Source organism: Desmodus rotundus, chromosome 8 (assembly GCF_022682495.2).
Source record: "Desmodus rotundus isolate HL8 chromosome 8, HLdesRot8A.1, whole genome shotgun sequence".
NCBI classification, from domain to species: Eukaryota; Metazoa; Chordata; class Mammalia; order Chiroptera; family Phyllostomidae; genus Desmodus; species Desmodus rotundus.
In genome coordinates this window covers 5,453,070-5,471,579 of record NC_071394.1, presented here as the reverse complement: position 1 = coordinate 5,471,579, position 18,510 = coordinate 5,453,070, and the positions used below count along the sequence as shown (strand labels likewise).

General features: G+C 51.9%; 2 protein-coding genes across 4 annotated transcripts in view; one reads left to right on the top strand and one right to left on the bottom strand.

The window, feature by feature from the left end:
• TG (thyroglobulin) overlaps window positions 1-18,510 on the top strand; it is a 201,722-nt gene that overhangs the window by 118,921 nt on the left and 64,291 nt on the right. The window lies entirely within an intron of this gene.
• Window positions 1-18,510, bottom strand: part of SLA (Src like adaptor) — a 33,842-nt gene that overhangs the window by 2,518 nt on the left and 12,814 nt on the right. For all 3 annotated transcript variants that reach the window (XM_045181554.3, XM_045181555.3, XM_024572160.4), the window contains 5 exons: window positions 10,932-11,031; window positions 10,037-10,123; window positions 6,832-6,935; window positions 4,245-4,376; window positions 432-564 (listed from right to left, as the gene is read on the bottom strand). In XM_045181554.3, coding sequence (XP_045037489.2) covers window positions 432-564; window positions 4,245-4,376; window positions 6,832-6,935; window positions 10,037-10,123; window positions 10,932-11,031 — 556 coding nt within the window. The remainder of the gene's footprint in view (window positions 1-431; window positions 565-4,244; window positions 4,377-6,831; window positions 6,936-10,036; window positions 10,124-10,931; window positions 11,032-18,510) is intronic.

Genomic DNA, 18,510 nt, shown 5'->3' with positions numbered 1-18,510 from the left:
CCTTAAAAAAATGATGCCACCTCAGGATTTTGCTGGTACATTTCAACTTCCTGAGTGAGTTTAAAATAATACTAAATTTATACAAGATTTATTGTACATTACTTTCTGGGATCCTAACAATTAGAAAAACAAAGATGGTATCTTTCAGTTAGAAAATATCCTGCTAACATTGAATGGGGGCTCGGGAAATGTTTGCAGAACTGGGGGGCTGGGGACCCTGGCAGGAAGTGAGGCCACCTGCCACGTGAGGCCTGAGACTGCTCTGCCTCCCAGGGGACAGGGGGACTCCAGGAGTCTGTGCCCACTCAGCGTGCCCTCTGTCACATTTCAGCAAGGCCAGCTATAACTGGCCCCGGTTTCCATGCGCCAGGCTCCCGTATCCATGGAGGACACCCCCCCCACCCACCCACCCACACACAGAGACACCGCACCTGGACACCCTCTTCCAGTCCAGGGTCTTCTGGCGCAAGGTGATGGGGGAGTCGGTGGCTCTCACTGCAGGGGTAGCTGAGCTCTGAGTGAGGCAGGGCGTGGTCAGCACGCAGCAGAGGCCATCAGCCACCTCTGAGGAGGGAAACAGACCGCTGGTCAGTGACGCCGAGGTGCTGCAGCCGGCGTGAGGAGTGGGGCTGAGGGGCCATCCGGCAGAGCTCCATCAATGTCGGTGAAGCTCTTGTGTGTGGGTCGGTGGGGGAATGGGGGAGTGCTGTGTACAACACTGATTTTCCCAAAGCATACAGAGCAGCATTTAATACAGCATGGTGGGCTAGACACGCATGCAGAAAGAAAGGAAGGTGAAAGAAACAAAAAAGATAGGGAAGGAAGAGAGAGGAAGAAAGAAAGGAGGGAGGGGAGAGGAAAGCAAGAGAGAAAGAGGAGAGGAGGAAGTAAAGACAGATCCAAAAAGATAAAAGGCACAGAAAAGGAGGGGAAAAACAAAGACTCAGGGTAAAAGAGAGAAAGGGGAAGAAATAAAAAGTGAACAAAACCCTCTCCTCTTTACCCTAGATACTCATGCACAAAGGGCATGAAAATTAAGTCCATTTCTTCTTTCCCTCCGCTGGTATAACAGGTCTGAGATTCCAGGGCCCCTCCTCTTTCCAGGAACATTAGATGTAGCCTGCATCTCTCGGAAGCCTTCTCCTGGTCCACGTCATGGCCAGAAAGGTGGGTTCTGGCTGTGCTCTACATTTCCATAAAGGGGGCAAATTCTGAGTGGGCTTCCTCTGGCTACGACCCCATGGCTCTCGTGTCACAAGACAATGGAGTGGCCGGCCAAGGGTGCCGGGTGCTGCTGGCCTCCAGAGAGACACGCCGCCCTGGCTCGAGCGAACCCATCCCCAGGTTTTAGGAAGCACGTTACAGCAATCGGTGTCTCCACCTCCCATCTTACTTATGGAGCTCCGGGGGTGACCTTGCTGAAGAATGAAGAGAAATTGTAGCGAGGAAGCAAGCCCAGGCTATTAGAGGGTGGCTGTCAGTAACACTTTGTTCCGGCGTTCAGTCTGCCTTTCACCGCTGTCCCACACCAAGAAATGTGCGTCTGGCCCCCGAGGTCAGAGGGGGCTAGTTGGGTGTGAATCTGCAGTAACTGCCTGTCATGGGTCGGGAGCTGCAGTGGCCTCCTGGGTTAGCGGGGGAGGTGCTGAGACGTAAAGACTGGAGAAGTTGGTGGCATCACACAGCCCAGGTGGGGGACTTTGAGACGGACCTGCCTTAGGAAGGTTGATCCTTCCGGTGAAAAAGAAAGGTTGGCAAAGAGAAAAGAAACTAGTGCGTGCAAGCCCATGACCTTAGCCCAGTGCTGAGCTACCCCGTCACGCGTCATCTCAGCGAGGCCCATGTCACTGAGCAGTCAGGACAGTGAGACCCAGTTTGGGGAATGAGGAGACTGAGAATCCTGGGGTCAAGTCACCTGCCCAAGGGCACAGAAGTGGGACCCGAACTGCCTCATGGACTCAGAACCAGGCAGCTGTTCCAAAAGCAGCTCATTGCCTCCAAAGTAGAGAAGAAACGAGTCCTGTGCGGCCTCTGGGGCCTGGACACGCTCGTCTGATCCTCCCCCATCTATGGAACTCTCTAGAATACTCATTCCTCTCATACCTTTCAGCTCCAACTGTACATTCAAGGGTCCCCTTCTCCCTCGCCTGCATTTTTCTGGCCCTGTTTTAACTGCATTCACGTCCCACCCTCTCTGTTCTGTCCATCACCACCGCACACAGGACACTTCAGATGCCAGACACTTCACACGCATGATGTTTAGGGGGTCCTAACGACAACCCCATAAGAGGCATTTTCATCCCTGTTTTATAGATGAAGAAACTGAGGCTTCAAGATGTGAGGTCATTTGCCCCAGAGCCCCAGGGTAATGAGTATAAGCAGCCCCTTCCTGCACAGCTGTTCTGACACTGTGCCTCGAGGAAGACTCCGGCGGGAGGTGAAATTGGCCATGCTGTTTCCACGTTGGGGTCCTGGGGGGCACAGGAAGCATTTCGGGGTTTCGGGTCTTTGTCAGTTACTCGCAGGGGCGAATGGATGACTGCAATCTGCTGACTGATGCAGCGGCTGGCAGGCAGTCCTGGAAGGGCTGTCCCATGCTGTGACTCGTGCTTGGGTGACCCCGGCCTGGAAGCTGCGCGGACCACCCTGTGTGGGACATCTTTGCTGGGGTGGCATCCTTTTCGTGTTTGCTTTTGCCTATGCAAAACTTACGGTCTGCACACCTCTCGTATGGTTGTTATTAAAAGCCAAATACCACAACCAATCTTTACTCATAATCAGTAAAAGCTGACTGTTTCCAGGACTCCCTTCCTCTTTCATTTTTAGCCAAGCTGCTAGGTTTTCGGGTATCACAGAGATAATACTTGTTATCATTTAGTTTGCACCCGCTGCGTGCCAGGCTGTGATGCCCACAGGACGTGAATGATCGTGTTCAGCAATCATTACAACCGGGGGCTGTCTGCGTCCACCTTCTGTGAGTGGGGAGCTGAGTCCAAAAGAGGTAGGGGGTTTTGGCCAGGGCCCCGCAGAGTCCACATCTGAGCTCAGGCCTGCGTCCCCCATGCGGCCACACCTCCTTCATGACTGGCACTTCTCACAGGCCAGGTGTGATGACCCAGGTCCTGTGGACTCCTCCTTTCTCCTTGAAACACCCTTCAAGACCCTGTAACCTAAATATCCCGGGGGGTGTGAGGTCGGACCTCCTGAACCTGTAAGGGGGAAGACACTAACAGAGGGAAAGCAACTTCCTCTCTTTCTCCATACCCAAGGGAAGGAGGGGGAAGGGGTCGCCCCAGGTGAGGGACAGTAGGAGCCCTAGTACCTGGCATGCACTAACTCTATGAATCATGCAGTACCCTGAGGGAGGAACGATTAGCATCTCTATTACACAGAGGAAAAGGAGGCGCAGAGTTGAACAACTAGCCCAAGGTTGCCCAGAAGGTCTGGGATATGAACACAGAAGTTCCAGACCCAGCGTTTAGAAATGTAGCCAACTTTTCATTATTTATCCCTTTCCCCTAAGGTAAAAGTCCAGCTCCAGACCTGGCATTCGGGTCTTTCAGTCTGGCTCAGATTTCCTCATCTAACTCCACACTCTCTCATCACCTCCGTCAAAATCCTCACTCTGCTTCTGCCGTTTGGGCAGATGGCCCTATCCTGGTCTGCGTGGAACATTTTGACCTCTCTCCTGGGTCCAGGAAGGGCACATGAATGAATGAAGCACAATCCTTGGTCTTTAAGAGCTCGTTGGGAAATGCAGGCCAGAACACAGTTAACGAGGCCTCCAGGCAGAGTGAGCAGAGTTCTAAGAACCGTGGCATCTGCTAGAGCAGAGACTCAACACTTGAAGGCCGAGGAGGATTCTGACTTGCAGAAAAGGGGAAATGAGTTGCATCTCAGAACAAATCCCCAGAGGCCTGCAAATGCATGGTCCACTTCAGGAAGTGCCAGCTGTCTGTGGCTGTGAACACAGGGGCGTCCTGACTGCTTTCATTCACAGGCAGAGAGAGGGCGAGCATGACATCAGCTGCGTTTCACGTACTTAGGCGGCATTTGCAGGCAGCCTGGTTTAGCCTGAAATTCACAGTCTGAACAAGAAAAGAGCATATGGAGCAGGCAGCAGGGGCAGAGAGCAAAGTGCATCTCCTGGCATGTACGTGACCCAGGAGCACTGTAGGTGGAGGGAGCCCCAGGACAGTTAGCAAAGGGGCCCCATAGACCGGTCCTGTTGGAGCGTTTCTTACCAGAATAGTGATTCACCAGGTCCTCCAGGCACTGGAAGGTGAGCCTCGGTGAAATGTAATACCAGTTGTTCGGCAGGCGGAAGATCCGGTAATGCTTTACCTGCCGATGTCTCACTGACAGAGAGTAGAAACCTGCAGGACACAAAGGACGATCAGTGGCTTCCACGTGAACCCACCCGAGGGCGACTGGCTAAGGAGCCCACCACCACCGAGGCAGAGAGACTTGCTCGGCTTTGGGACACAGTGGTGGTACACAGGCACGCCCTCTGTGGAGCAACAGCCGCAAGTACCCCACCTGTGCAGGCGTGGCTCCCACTTTAGAGACCACGTGACACTTCAGGAGCCACCTTGCATGAAGCGTATTGCAGGACAGGTTTTTGAGCACATAGGCCTCATCTTTGACTTGTGAAGTTACCACATGGGGTGTTTCCACATCCTGGTCTGGGTCCTTTGGCTGGATTAAGTGGTTAGGGTTGTAGGGTTGCTGCAGGGCGGGATCTGCCTGGGCTCATCCTTGGGTTCTTCCCGAGTACACTCTCTAAGTTGTCCCTACTGCCATCTCATCCCTGTTCCCCCAGTGCCACCACCCCTTTGAGAGGGCCTCATAGTGATGCCCCTGTTTTCTCATCCCAGCTCCCTTTGACTTAAGCTTGGTGTTCTTGGAAATTTGGAAAAAGTGGCAGCTGAGGTGTTTTTCCAGGTCTCCCTAAGAAATGTGTAAAGTGCCTTCTTTCTCCCTAAGCATCGTTAAGAGTCGTGACCCGACATAGGTTAGTGAGAGCAGAACCCTGGGTGGGCGCCGCACCTCTCCTAGCCTCGACTGGCCCTTGTGGAAAGTTGGAGGGTTGACTGAGGGCATGTTTAGGAGCCCTTCCTGGGCTGTATTCTGGCGGGGGGGGAGGGGAGACCTGGGGTGAAAGGGTCAGAAGGTGGAGAGAGCGGAAGGTACTAGGTTTTACCGAGTCTTTGCTGCTTGTACTGGCCTGGGCTCTGCTGTCTCTGAACAACATCTCCATGAGTTCTCAGAAAGACCTGGGGAGGTGTTACCCCCACCTACTTTAGAGATGGGGAAACTGAGGCTCAGAGCCCCTGGCTGACATGGACAGAAGTAGGGAGCATGGAACAGCAGACCTGGGGTTGGACCCCTGTCCTGAGTAGCCCTCTGGACTAGGAGCTGAGGGGCATGTCTAGCTTGGCCCAGGCCTGCCCTCTGAGTGGACCCCACATGTGTCTTCCGGTAGTATCAACGGGGACTTGAAGTATGGCGGGTAGGCTGAAGGGGGCAGGTGGAAACTCATGAGAACTTTGCATACCCAAGGGAGCAGAGCCTGCCGCCCCACCCGGCCCAGCTGCAGCTCTGCCCATCGACAGCTTTATTTTTAGATCAATTCAGGTGCCTCAGGCTGGGCTCTCCCTGCCCTGGCCACCCCAGCTTAGAGGCTCTGGGTCTGGGTCCCCAGCTTGAGGCCCCTGGGGCATGCACAGGAAGCTTGCCTTCATTTTGATCTCGCTCTCCTCCAGCACATAAGGTTTTTGAGGGGAAAGTTGTTACTGGATTTTATTACGTATCTGTTGTGTCTGCTTCCCCAAAGTAAGATTGCTGCTCATTTTGGTGAAGGGTCCCGGCACCAAGCCGCTCTGATGCTTAATAGGTGCTGGAAAAATACTCTCAGATGCAGTGTTTCCTCTTTTTTGATAGCGAGTGTGCGAGATGCAGGCTAAGAACTGGAAAATATCTTCTATATTTAAGTGGTTGTTGTTATTCTTACTTGGTCTTGGAAAGCCCAGGCTGTTAAGTGTCTGGCGCCTGCTTAAGTGCCTATACTACATCCCAGATGCTGTGCACTTTCCTCTCGTTAATCCCATGTGACAGGTAAGGGAACCTGGGCTTAGAGAGAGGAGGCGACTTCTTAATAATTCGTGCAGCTGAAACTAGATTGGGCACCCTTGCTCTGAACACGGCAAAGCCCTGTCATGTCATTTTTGCTGAGTCACTTAATGTGTAGGATGTAAGGAAATTGTAATGACAAAGATCAGGGTGAGTACATAAGAGTCTGTGTCTGCTTGTTCCGATTCTTGAAGATACCTGATTTCATTGTTGGGCACAGAGGGAACGAGTACTGGGGTCTCCTGTGTAGCAAGACCAGCACAAATATATTATATTCGAATCACTCCACCACCTTACAAGGGAGGGGCTTTCTTCCTGTTTCACAGATGAGAAAACTGAGTTCAGAGAAGTAAATGACCCACCCCAGTGTCAGAGCTTGAGAGTACAGGTCAGGTCTAGTCCAAAGCCATACCCTCTCTGCCCAGGTGCTGCCTACACCTGGCGTTTGTTTTTCTTCTCAGTTGATGGGAGGAGTTGGCAGGGCCTAAAAGGGGTCCAGGTCCCCACTATCTGGGTCTAGTCCCCTCGCTTTGATGCTGGCCTCACTGGCGGTGTGTGGTCTGCCAGTAGCTCACCACATCGGTTTGATTTGCACGCTTCATGGGAGGAGGGAAGATGAGCCATTTAATGAGTGAGTTAGCCGGGAGCCCAACCTGCTGGTCTGACCTGAGCACGGAAAGATGCATTGGAGGTGCTCACCTTTCTTCGTCTCACTCTCTCTGATCATGAAGGAGCCAATCTTTGTGTCAGGCAGCTGCAGCAGCTCCTCGGCCTTGTCTCTGCCCAGCCCTTCAAACAGCCAGCTGGGAAGTAGGAAGACAACCATGAGGATGCGGAGCAAACCCTCCCCACAAAAGACAGGAGGGTTCAGGCAGTTAGATTGAGGGCCAGTTAATGTAAAACTGTTGGGATTGAAAAGGCGAGGGCGATGGACTCTTCACTAGTTCATTCATTCATACTTTCAATCTTTCAAATAAAATTCCTTAGTCCCTGCTGCATGTCAGGTATCACATTGAGTAATGAGGACACAAAGACGCATAAAACAGCGACTGCCCTGGCTGGGGTGGCTCAGTGGACTGAGTACCGGCCTGTGAACCAAAGAGTGGCCAGTTCAATTCCCAGTCAGGACACATGCTTGGGTTGTGGACCAGGTCCCCAGTGGGGGTGCATGAGAGGCAACCACACATTGATGTTTCTCTCTCTTTCCCCCTCCCTTCCTCTCTCTCTAAAAAAGACAATAAACAAAAAAGCAGCTTTCTTATCTCCTTTCGCAGGTGCTGCCTGGACCGGGCCTGTTCTGTGTTAGGTAGTCTATAAGCAGTCTGAAACTTGACAAGGTGCCTATTCGGTAGTTCCTCTAACATCTCCCTCCCTTACGATCTAGCCACCTGGCCCCTTCCCCATGAGGACAGGGACTCTGGCTGTCCTTCGGGGTTCCGTCTTTATGTCCAGGTTGTCGAGTTTGGCGTATGTTTGTGAATGAACGAATGGACACAAGAAAGAAAGAAAGAAATGGTGGTGCCTCGTTTCATTAACTTAACAATCACCATTTGACATTTGTTGTATTTCCTTCTTGCCTTTTTTTCCCAACCTATTTTAAATACAGTTGTCATCACTCTGCGTTCACATGTGTTTCTTGCTTTTTTCCCTTAAAGAAAAGCCATTGTAGAACAGTAACCAGCTTGCCCGTGGAATGTGCACCTGCTGTAGGAGGGCCGGCACTTCTGAGTGCATTTCGGGAGCAGCTCTGTGCACAAAGCAGTCTGTGTTCCCAGCGAACGGGCCCTCCTCGCTCCTGCCGCAGGGCAGGCCTGGCCGGGTCTCCGTGTGGGAGGAAATGCTTTGTTAGCAGCTGGCTGGTGTGTGCTCAGAAGCATTTGTACATCCTTTTTTTTTTTTTTTTTTAAAACCACTTGCTGTGCTTTGGTGAACGGACCCTGGCTTTTAATCCGTGGGTCAGAATTAGGGCACGATGTGGCAAACATTAATGCTCTACTGTTTCTTTCCCTCTCTCACTCCCCGCGGCACGCAAGCTGGTCACTGGAGGGGCCAGCTCAGTGCTCCTGAAGCCCCGTGTGTGGGAAGACCCACAGACCTAACATCAGGTCCCGTTTATTTATGTACTGGGCTTTTGTTGTTAAGATTATGATTGTGCCAGAATAGGCCAAATAGTTGAACTATTCCTTAGTTCTGCAGAAAGTTTTAGTTCAACAATTTTAGTTTATGTGACAAACGTTCATCCTTCCAAGTCCTGGCATGAAATTCCGCTTACAAAAATGAAGACAATGACAGTAGCCACATATGCCTAGTAAGTATGCGCCACATACCATATCAGGCATTTGAAAACTAATCCTCATATCAACGCAGTAAGACAAGTGTATTATCTCTCTCTGTCACCGATGGGGATGCTGAGGGTCAGAGCGATTACTTTGTCCAAGTTCCTCCATGTCAGCAACCACTAGAGCTTGAACTGGAATGTGTTCTTCTGGGACATCCCATTTCATGACCACTGCACTGCACTGCCTCTCCGCCTATGCGATATTTTAAGGACATTTACTGCATCGGCTGGACCAGAAGCTCCATACAGTCGTGATTACATCTTGCTCATCTGGCTTCCTCACCAGCCCCAGGTCCTGCCTGCACTCAGCACCTCAGCTTCAGTGTCAGGGTGTTGAGGCAGGTTCGCTAAAGGAATGAATGGATCAGTGACACCGAGGACCGAGGAGAGTCACGTGACTCGCCTCGCTTGCAGAACATAACTCTGGGAGCAGCTGCTGCCCTGTTCCTGCTTGCCCGCGTCCTCCCGAGCACAGGAAAGGCTTTGGTTCTCGTGATCGAAATCAGTAATGCTGCAAGTAGATGCGCTCAGTGGTGTTCTGCAGGGTGTTCGGGCAGTCTTCCGCCTCATCCGGGCAGCGTGTGGCATGCAAAGTCCTTCCTGAATCCAGTTATTTCTGGACCCCTCCAAGTAAAAATAATCCTTCCTTCTTTCCTTCCTTCCTTCCTCCCTTCCTTCCTGGTGTACACTTCTTTGCCAACATCTGACCTCGGTAGCTTGACAGATGTGGAGACTGTGGCTCAGGAGGTTATGTAACTTTTCCAAAACTCCCGCATGGACGTTGGGGAGCTGAGCCACACACATCCCAGCCCAGGCTCTTTGGCCTCCACAGCCACCCTCCAGGCGGCAAGGCCTCTCCCACACAACTGCAGGGCACAGCGGTGTGCGTGGTTCCTCATCCTCCACGCCTGATTTTTTTTTTTTAAGTCTGCTTGATTATCCGTTTGCCAGGTTGGATATGTGACTGTTTTTGGTGCTCAGTGTTCTCTGCATGATTTGGTAAGAACATAGCTGATGTGTACCAAGTGCTTACGGTAGTGCCAGGCATGGTTCCGAGAATTATCCATGCATGGTCCCATCTCCTTTTCCTAACAGCCCTATACTTTGGTCACATTATTCTGTATTATTATTTCTATAATTCTGTATTATGACCGCTAGTTGACAGGCAAGGAAAGGAATCTCATGCACAATCTTGAGTGTCTTGCGTACTGTCACAGCCAGTGAGGGACAGAGGCAGGATTGGAACCTAGGCAGACTGACTTAGCCATGGTACTGACTGCGTCCCTGCTTTTCCTCGGTGTTAATTGCCACGTGCCAGCAACGCCAACTTAGAGCTGGAAGGTCTAACCCCCTTTGTCCTACTGATGGGGCCACTGAGTTTTAGATAGTGGGAGGGGCTGGCCCAAGGTGGCACCCTTCCCTATGAACTGAATTGAGAGTAGAAATGACTTTCTCAAACCAATGCCTCCCTTTCCACTCTCGCAGGCTGGAATCCCTCTGGGTGCACTTATGAGTCATTGGCATAAATATCATGCTGTATTGATGGTACTCGAGACATGTACTCACCCGTGGTAAACTCTGGCCACACATATCCCAGGAATATAACTCTCTCGGCCAGTGCTAAGGGAAATGGCTTTCCACCAGCCCCCTTCACTGTAAGAGCAAGAACAGGTAGGAAAGCGTCACAGCTCAATAGCAAAATGAATGAATGAATAAACAGAATAATCAGATTTAACCCGGGGTGCATTGGAACATTCTTCTTAAAGATATATCGTTGGCCACGTTGACCCAGATTTCTCCATAGGAAAAGTTAGTTTTTAAGTATATCCGCCCATTCCATACTAATTAGGAAATCTTCCCACATGCTGGCAACAGCCACCAGAGATCAGCAGCAGATGCTTCCAGCTGATGTTCCCCAACTGGAGGCTTTTAAAAAGTAAGTGTGTGCTTGTACTGACTTATACCCTGTGATGTAAGCAAGACAGTTTCACATGTCTGTGTCCATGAAGATTTAACTGAAAGGGGATTAGATCCCCTGTTTGCTCTACAGCATATTTCGAATCAGGGAGAGACAATGGGATAAAAGACAATACTAGCTGTTTGTTAGGGGCACTTTTTTCAGACTTCCGGGTCCTTCTTCCCAGGTCTGCACTGGCAACTAACAACAACACTGTGTGTGCGGTGGGGGATGAGGCTAATGTGAGAAGCAGTCTGGATCATAAAGGGTCAATTTAAATTGTTATCCAGTAGGCAATGGGGAGCCGCTGAAGGCTTCAGAACTCTGGCAGCATTAAGGAGGATAAAGCCCTAGGGCCTTCTGTATGGGCCAAACTTCTCCCCTCGCAGTAGGGCCAGGGCCCATGCGGAATTGGACAGCTATAGCTGAAACCTAACCAATTCCACCCTGCAAATCGCGTCCATCCCTCCTGAGAGTATTAAAAGTTTTTGAAAGCTAACTCACTCAGAAATCACACGCAGCTTCTCTCCTCGGCGGAATATTGGGGGGCTGATGTCAGGAGACGGGTAATCACTCAGCACGGCCAGGTAGTCGCTGTCCAGTCCTGGGGAAACAGGGACAATCGGTATTCTTTTTCACAAGGAGCTAAAGGCAGGTCCTGCAAGAGGCAGCTGCAAAGATGAGTCCCTCCTGGGGACTTTGCAGCTAGAGACACCTGACTTATTCTGAAACAGCAATTTATACAGTAGGCCCTCCTCTCTTCAGGGACAGCGGCACTGGGTGTTGGAGGGGTCCCTGAAGGTCAGGTGACCTCCTCCCATTCTCAGGCCCGCCTTGGCCCTGATGGTCTCATCTGAGGAGTCGGGACCCAGTGGTCAGGGAGCTGTGGGCATAAGATCTGCCCTCAGGGTCTGCCCCCACGTCTGCTGATTCATGTCAGTCCTACAGTGCCCCCCCAGACCCAATTTCTCAGCCTCTAAAGCGGGACTGACGACACCCCATTCCAGGGTCCTTATGAGATGAGATGGACGTGTGTGGCGGCACCTTGTAAATGACAAGGGGCTCTGCAAACATCCCTTCTTACTGTCATCGCCCTGGGTGCCCTCTGTGGGCCTTGAAGGTCCCACACGGATAACATTGTGGGGTGTCGGAGGTTAGGCTACATGAGTTCTGAGGGCCCATCAGACCCCGGAAACTGACTCTGAATCTCAATAAAGCCCCTCTTCCTTCAAGAACTTAAGGCACCACTGGGGATCTGTTTAATAGAGACTTTAGGGGCCGGGGTGAAGGAAACATTAAGTACTTTTCGTCGTCCGTGCTTTGAAAGTAATTCCGGTGAGGTTCTGAGAAGGAGAGCGCACCCTCCCAGACAGGAGCGCGGCTTACTGCAGAGGAGAGAGACAGCGAAGAGCATTCTTGTTTCACAGCCTTAGTGATTTGCCCTAATTCAGGTGCATTGGACTCAGGGTCCCATTGGGGTACCTTACAAATCATCAAACACAGTACCATATTTTTCGGACTGTAAGATGCACTCCCCCCTGCCAAATTTGGGAGGAAAATGGGGGTGCATCTTGTAGTCCGAATGTAGCTTACCTGGCTTGCTGTGGGTGGTGGGGGGCGAGTAGAGCGGGGTTTTTTTTTCCTATTTTCCTCCTCTAAAACCTAGGTATGTCTTATGGTCTGGTGTATCTTATAGTCTGAAAAATACAGTAATTGTTTGCTATGACGTTTATCACTCCATCGTTGGCTGGGCATCAGAACTCAGAATTTTGGGTAACGTTTATTCATTCATCGGCAATTACTCACTGAGGGCCTCCCATAGGCCAAGCATGATGGACATAGCAAATCAAGGCTCCCTGCTCTGATGGAGCCCACATTCTAGACTCTTCTAAAGAACACACAAGTAACGGTAAGAGAGGGGCCATTCCCGGCCCCGTTCACCCAGGAAAGTCTGGAGCATCCAGCACTCAGGCATGGCAGCCTGGGTGGCCCGAACAGGCCACTTTCTAGGATCCAGTCACCCCCAGGCAGGCCAAGTGAACAGAGAGCTTAAGTACTAGAACAGGTAAGAAAGGTGAATGAGGTTTTTTTGACACAGGATTTGTTTCCCAACTGATAAATGGATGAGTCACTTGGGGAAACTGAGTTGCGGAGAGTGAACGTCACTGGGTAGGCGATGGAAACCGAAAGTGATTCACGGTGGCAGTGGTCACGGAAAGGGGTCCGGGCCTTGTGACAAGGAGCAGTGTCAACGTGGAAGGGCTGACCCAGTGAGGCCTCTGACCTGCCCTGAGCCTGTGGGGACACCTCCTTCATACTTCGTGCTGCCGAATTAACTAAAGGGGCCCTTCTGCAGTGTGTAGCCCAGACCCCGCCCCAGAAATCAGAGGCAGTGCTGAAGTGTGTGTGTGTGTGTGTGTGTGTGTGTGTGTGTTGGGCTTGAAGGCAGAAAAGTCCTGAGTTCTAATAAGAGGTGGGTCCACACTTGGTGGGGCATGAAGCATATGTAAATTTGGAGGTCCTCTTTAAGAAAAAGAATGTGAAATTGCAAATACAGAATTTGGGACAGGCCCCAGGGAGGTGCCCTGCCAGTGAGGGGGCCTAGTGCACACGGTTAGTGCGGCTTCCCAGTCACTCTGCCCCGATTCGGAGGCCAACTATTCCAGTCCGAGTGTGGACGTGTCCTCCCCCGCGCGGGCCTGGGCTAGTCTGGGAAATGAGGGTCTGGAAACGGCCTTCATGGTGGAAATGTGGACAGGTGGGCCCAGATGCGAGCAGACCACCTACTGACTCTTCTGGAGCAGAGTGACAAGCACGTGCGTCTTTCTCAACTGGCCAGTTTCCGAACCCTCCGAGCTTGTGCCCTTTGCCCAGGATACGCCCTGCTCCTCCCTCTCTCATTCCTCCCACCTCCGTCCACTCAAAGCCTCCTCCCAGAGGGCAGGCTTTCCTGCTATACCCCTCTCGCCCCCTCCCTCCCCCACTTTTCCTTGGTGCAATTACTCCAGGTCAGGTCATAGTTTTGGATTTCTGTAACTATCAGGGGTGTGACCGTGAAGCGCAGAAGCAGCTGTCTGGTGGCCCCTGGCCCAGCATCGTGCTGCCTGTACCGTCAAGGATGCTGAGGCAGGTTTATCGAATGACAATGGGGAGAGGCGCCTGTGTTACTGGGTCCCTCTTATCTGCCACTGTTGGTAAACCAAGCAGGAGAAGCAGTGTGGTGCGCGGCCGCCACAGAACCAGCCCTTGTGAAAGACGAGTGTCGACAGGAGAGCCCTGGCGTTTGTTATCTGTGCACGTAAGAGAACCTTGGCCTAGAGCGTGTGTCTGCGGACAGGCTGAGGCTTTGATCTCTGCTCCAGAGTAAGGCTGTGAAACAGAACAACCGTCTTTCCCAACGTCAGAGTCAGAAACTAGCAGAAACAAAAACAAAAGCAAAACCCCTTTATAAAATCAATGGTTCCAATGGGGGGTTGGTGAAGAGGCTTAAGGGGCTGGAGTGTTTCAGTTTCGCAGGATCAAAGGTGAGTTTCCCGTGGAATTTCCCATAATAACGATGTGTTTATGGTTATAATGCCTAAACATCAGTCAGATCAATCTTTCACCGGGGCTTTTGCTTAAAGGTAATCGCCTTCGCCTGGCCCTTTGCAAGAGATCAGACCCACCCTGTCATCTTGTCACCAGCGTCAGAAAAACTGTAGACAGACAAGGGAGAAGGCACTGGGGTTTTGTTAGCAGTTCTGATAGAAGGGCGGCCCTCCTCTGTGCAGTCAGGTGGCGGGACCCCACCTAAGTCATCCCTGAGCTGTGGGCCCTGCTGCACAACAAGTGCGACTGGGACACTTAAGTGCGCTCGTCAGGTTCCAGTGTATTGTCACGTACTCCTGGAGCCCCCGGAGAGCGGGCATTGGAATTGAACCAGATCAATGAGTGACCTGGAGGAGAGCTGGGGAAGCCGAAGGGATTATTGCAGAGGCAAGATAAGACCACACATTAAGTGACGAAATACATGCCAGGAATGAAAAGAGAAATCCAGAGAGAATTTTCAGGGGAGAGAGTGGGCTCTGAAATCAGTCAGACCTGTCTTAGATTCTACCTCTGCCTCTTAATAGCTCTGTGATTTGGGAAGAGGTTTATTTTTAACTAATCTGAGCTTGATCTCTGTATGTATAAAAATGGGAAACATCAAAACTGCCTCGCACAGGCGGGTCGGGACCCAAGAGCCAGCACGTGCCAGGAGCCTGCCTCCGTCAGCGGCCGCCAGCGTCGTTCGTGCGCGATGGGGGTGGGTTACCATTCCGCAGTCCTGGACCCATTTCGGGCCACGGCAGCCTGCATTCTCAAAAGCCTCTTAGTCATGCACATTTTAAAATATTCTTATCTGCTAAAAACAAACTCCATGTGGTGAGAACAGAAGACGAAATTCAAAACACCAAATATTTGCTGATAGCTTAACTCAAAAATGAGTCAGACCGAACAAAATGTTCAAAAGTGTAAAAATAGAAAATGAATCCAAAAAAGGAAGGAAACCCAGGCAGAACTTACCAGCCACAGATATTATGAGGTCAAAAATGACAGCCCCTCCTTTTTATTGCATTGTTATTTCTTGGAGCATTTTACTATTTCTTTGTAAATGCTGAAAACCTTTTAGTAGATCTCGTGTACAATCGTCCAGCAAAAGCAGGCACTCATTAGGGAACATCTATTCTCATTGAAAGAGTGAAGAAACCAAGGCTGAGGGAGTTTTAGTAACATGTCCAAAAGATTAGGAAGATTGCTAAATTGATGGTCATGTCACAAAGCCACATAGCTCTCCTTGGCGCTGCATTACCAGGTTCCCCCAAGTTAACACTTGATCCTTGACAAGTTGGGACAAAGGCTGGGTTAAACGAGGCGTCAGAATTGGCACAGCAGCTCAGGGAGTCGGTGGGCAAGGACGGAAAGCCAGAGATTTCAGCTTCTGCTCGTGCCTTCCTTGAGTCACGCCCAAGCTCACAGCCTCCGGAGGGGTCAGAGCAGGCCTTACTTTTTGTAGCTTTTCCAGGAAACACACGCCATTAACCAATCAGACAGGGCTGGGCAGGCTGGCCTGAGAGAAGGTCAGCGTAGTTCTCGTGGTCACCACAGAGCACAGGCTGTGCCTGTTTGTCCCATCCCGTGGTCTGGAAAGTGAGACACAGTTGTCTAAAAGCTGTTTTCTCTCCAAAGCCTTGGTTCCTCTATCTGTTAGGTGGGGCTGATTGGGCCGAGCAGGCCCTAAGTTTCTTAGATGCCACAGCAAGGAGGTGGAGAGACTTGCCTAAGAACTGGTGAGGGGCACACACCTGGTAAGTTGAGTGCCCCGTCTCAGAACCAGGTGACTATCGGCAGAGAATACAGATGGACTCTGCTGTCCCCCACCAGCGCCTCCTGTCCCAGATGAGTGCTACCCGCCCTGCCCCTCACTCCCCAATGTTCTTCTGCCTGTCGGCTTCCTTAGGAAACCTTTAGCCCCGTTCCATCAGTGTGAACTTGTGGGTGTGACGGACTTGCCCTCTTTTGATCACACCCATGAAGTGCACAGTGGTGTAAATGATCACAGCCCACCTCAGCCCACCTGATGTCCCAGCAGCAGGGTGAGTCGGACCCGCTGGGAAATCCAGATCTAGTCAGAGACCGGATGTAGCCTCCTGCCTATCTGTGGTGTCCCTTGCCAGGGCTCTGCCATTAAATCTGGGAACCATGGTCTGCCTCGCTCTAGAGAGCACCCCTCCCCTCTCAGGACCCACGAGCACCTTGAAAGTCCGTCCTTGTCCTCTCCTGGCCTATTGGGGTGAAGGGAGGGAGTCTAAAGCGAGGCTATCTAGCTTCCAATCCCAGTTGTCCACTTCTGAGCTGGCCTTAGGCATGTAATTGAACCTGCTTGTGCCTCAGTTTCCTCAACTGCAAAGTGGAGAGGATAGTGGGGATGACCAGCTGCAGCCATCGTGACAACTAAGACTCGCTGTGGGGAAAGCACCTGGAATCGTGTCTATAGCATTATGGGCCACAGGTAACTCTGATTATCCCCGTGTCACAAGTGAGGACAGAGAACACGGCAGAGACAACTGCGGAATCCATCTCTCGTTCGGTGTCTGTGTAAGGGCTGCTCTAAAAGCTAGGTCCGGGGTCTGCGGCTTAGGGGTTCAAGATGCACCCAGCGGCTCGTGAGCAGCTAAGTGTGCCGCTCCCACCCACTGTCACTGGGTTCTGATGGGCAGCCTGGGGTGGGGCCCGGGAATCCGCATGTGATGGCTTCCCAGGGGATCCAAGGCCAGGTCTGAGGACCACTCCCTGAGACGTGCCAGGCTGGGTCTGAGACTCCCCTGCCCCCTTCTTCCTACCCAGAACCCCGCCCGCCCCTTTTTCCACCAGGGCAGCGCCTTCAATGCTATGTAAATACACTGCTTAGCATGTTTCCATCCTTGCCTAGAAGGGGGTCTGCACAGCAGCAGCTGGGGTGGCAGCTCCCCGCCCCACTCCGTCAGGGAGGCCTCACTTTAGGTCGGGCCGTACGAGGGTGAGAACAGACCGGGGGTACAAGACCACAGCGATGAGACCGAACTGTCTCTGTAAGATGGAAATGCCCCGTCTCCCCACGACACGGGTGTTCCCTTGTTCTGTTCCAGTCTGTGCCGCCTGCGTCTGACACAGAGCAGGCGTCTGAAATAGGTGTAGAACGGTAGAGGAAAATGAGCCATTCAGGACGATTGGCAGACAAGCATGGAGTCCTCTGTTCTACCGCTTTACAATTTTCTGGGGGGATGGCCTTTTTCAGACGCAGCCGTATGCAATCAGATAACCCCAAATGGAGTTGAAAAAACAGGGCTTCCACCCACATTTGTCAGCGAGCTCCTTCATGCCGTGCTATGGCCCGTGAGGGAGGGATCGTTGTGACCTTTGAGAGCTCCATCCCGCCACGTGGGAGGCTGAGTAACTTACCTAAGGCCCCACAGCTTCCAGGGCACAGTACCAGCAGCTCCACAAGGTCATTAGCCTCTGAGACCTGCCCTATTTCTACAGGTTCTGCTATCTCTTTAACTATGGCGATGTTCGTCTCTGGAAACTAGACCAATCGGGAATGTTCTAGAAAGGTTAGTTTAGGAGAAGAATTACAGTTCTGGTTTGAGGGAAGAATGAGCTCCTGAAAGCTTGGAAAATTTATTTGTCTTGGAAGTCTACTGGTTGGCCTTCCGAGGGGCTTTTGGTGCTTAACTCTCTATTGCTCCAGCTAACGGCGAGGAGGCCCTGAATGTGAGGGGACTGAAGCAGCAGCCCCGTGCACCACCTCTGGGTATCAGACTAACCAGATGAGTAAGTGCGAGGGTGAGCTGAGGAGGTGCATGTTCCATGAAAGGCCGAGCCCTTTGCTTCATTTGGATAAAGACTAATAAATGCAGCATCAATGGTACCACTTCTCCCTCATCCTTGTAGGTGTCAGAGAAAAGAGGAAATCAAGTTAGGGCTGATCACAAGGGGAACTTTTGACGGGTGGGGGATGGAAAAGCCACCCGCCAGCTCTTGATGTGGTCGCCTGGATTACAAACCGGGTCCAACCTGGGGAATTCTCTACCCAGGGGGGTGGAGGGGTGGGGAGACCCCTCTACCTCCCTTCTCGAGGTGACCTCCCACCCACACAGTGGAAAAAGAGAAACTTATTTCACGACGATTTGCATGTAAAAACTAAAAGCAAATGAGCGAGTGCTGGAGGCCTGTGTTTTCGTGGGGCTTGCTCAGGCATGCAGGCCCCCTTGGCCCTGGTGTGAGAGGCGACAACGGAAGACGGGTTTGGTGGGCAGGTGCCCGCTGAGCTGGCCTGGGCCCTCGGCATCACAGTGTCAGTTTTCTAGCAGTGGCCATGACCTGGGAGGGAGCGTGGCTTGAGCTGGTTTGGAGAAGCTGGGGGGAGGCGCTGGGCTTTCTCCCAGCAGCTGTGGCCTCAGCAGCTCTGCATAGTTCTGAGCTTTGCATGGGAGGCAAGGGCCCCCCCTGCTTGTCAGAGGCCCTGGGGGCACACACTCTGCTCCACTGTGTCATATGGTTCCAGCTCCTCTGTCCCAGGAAC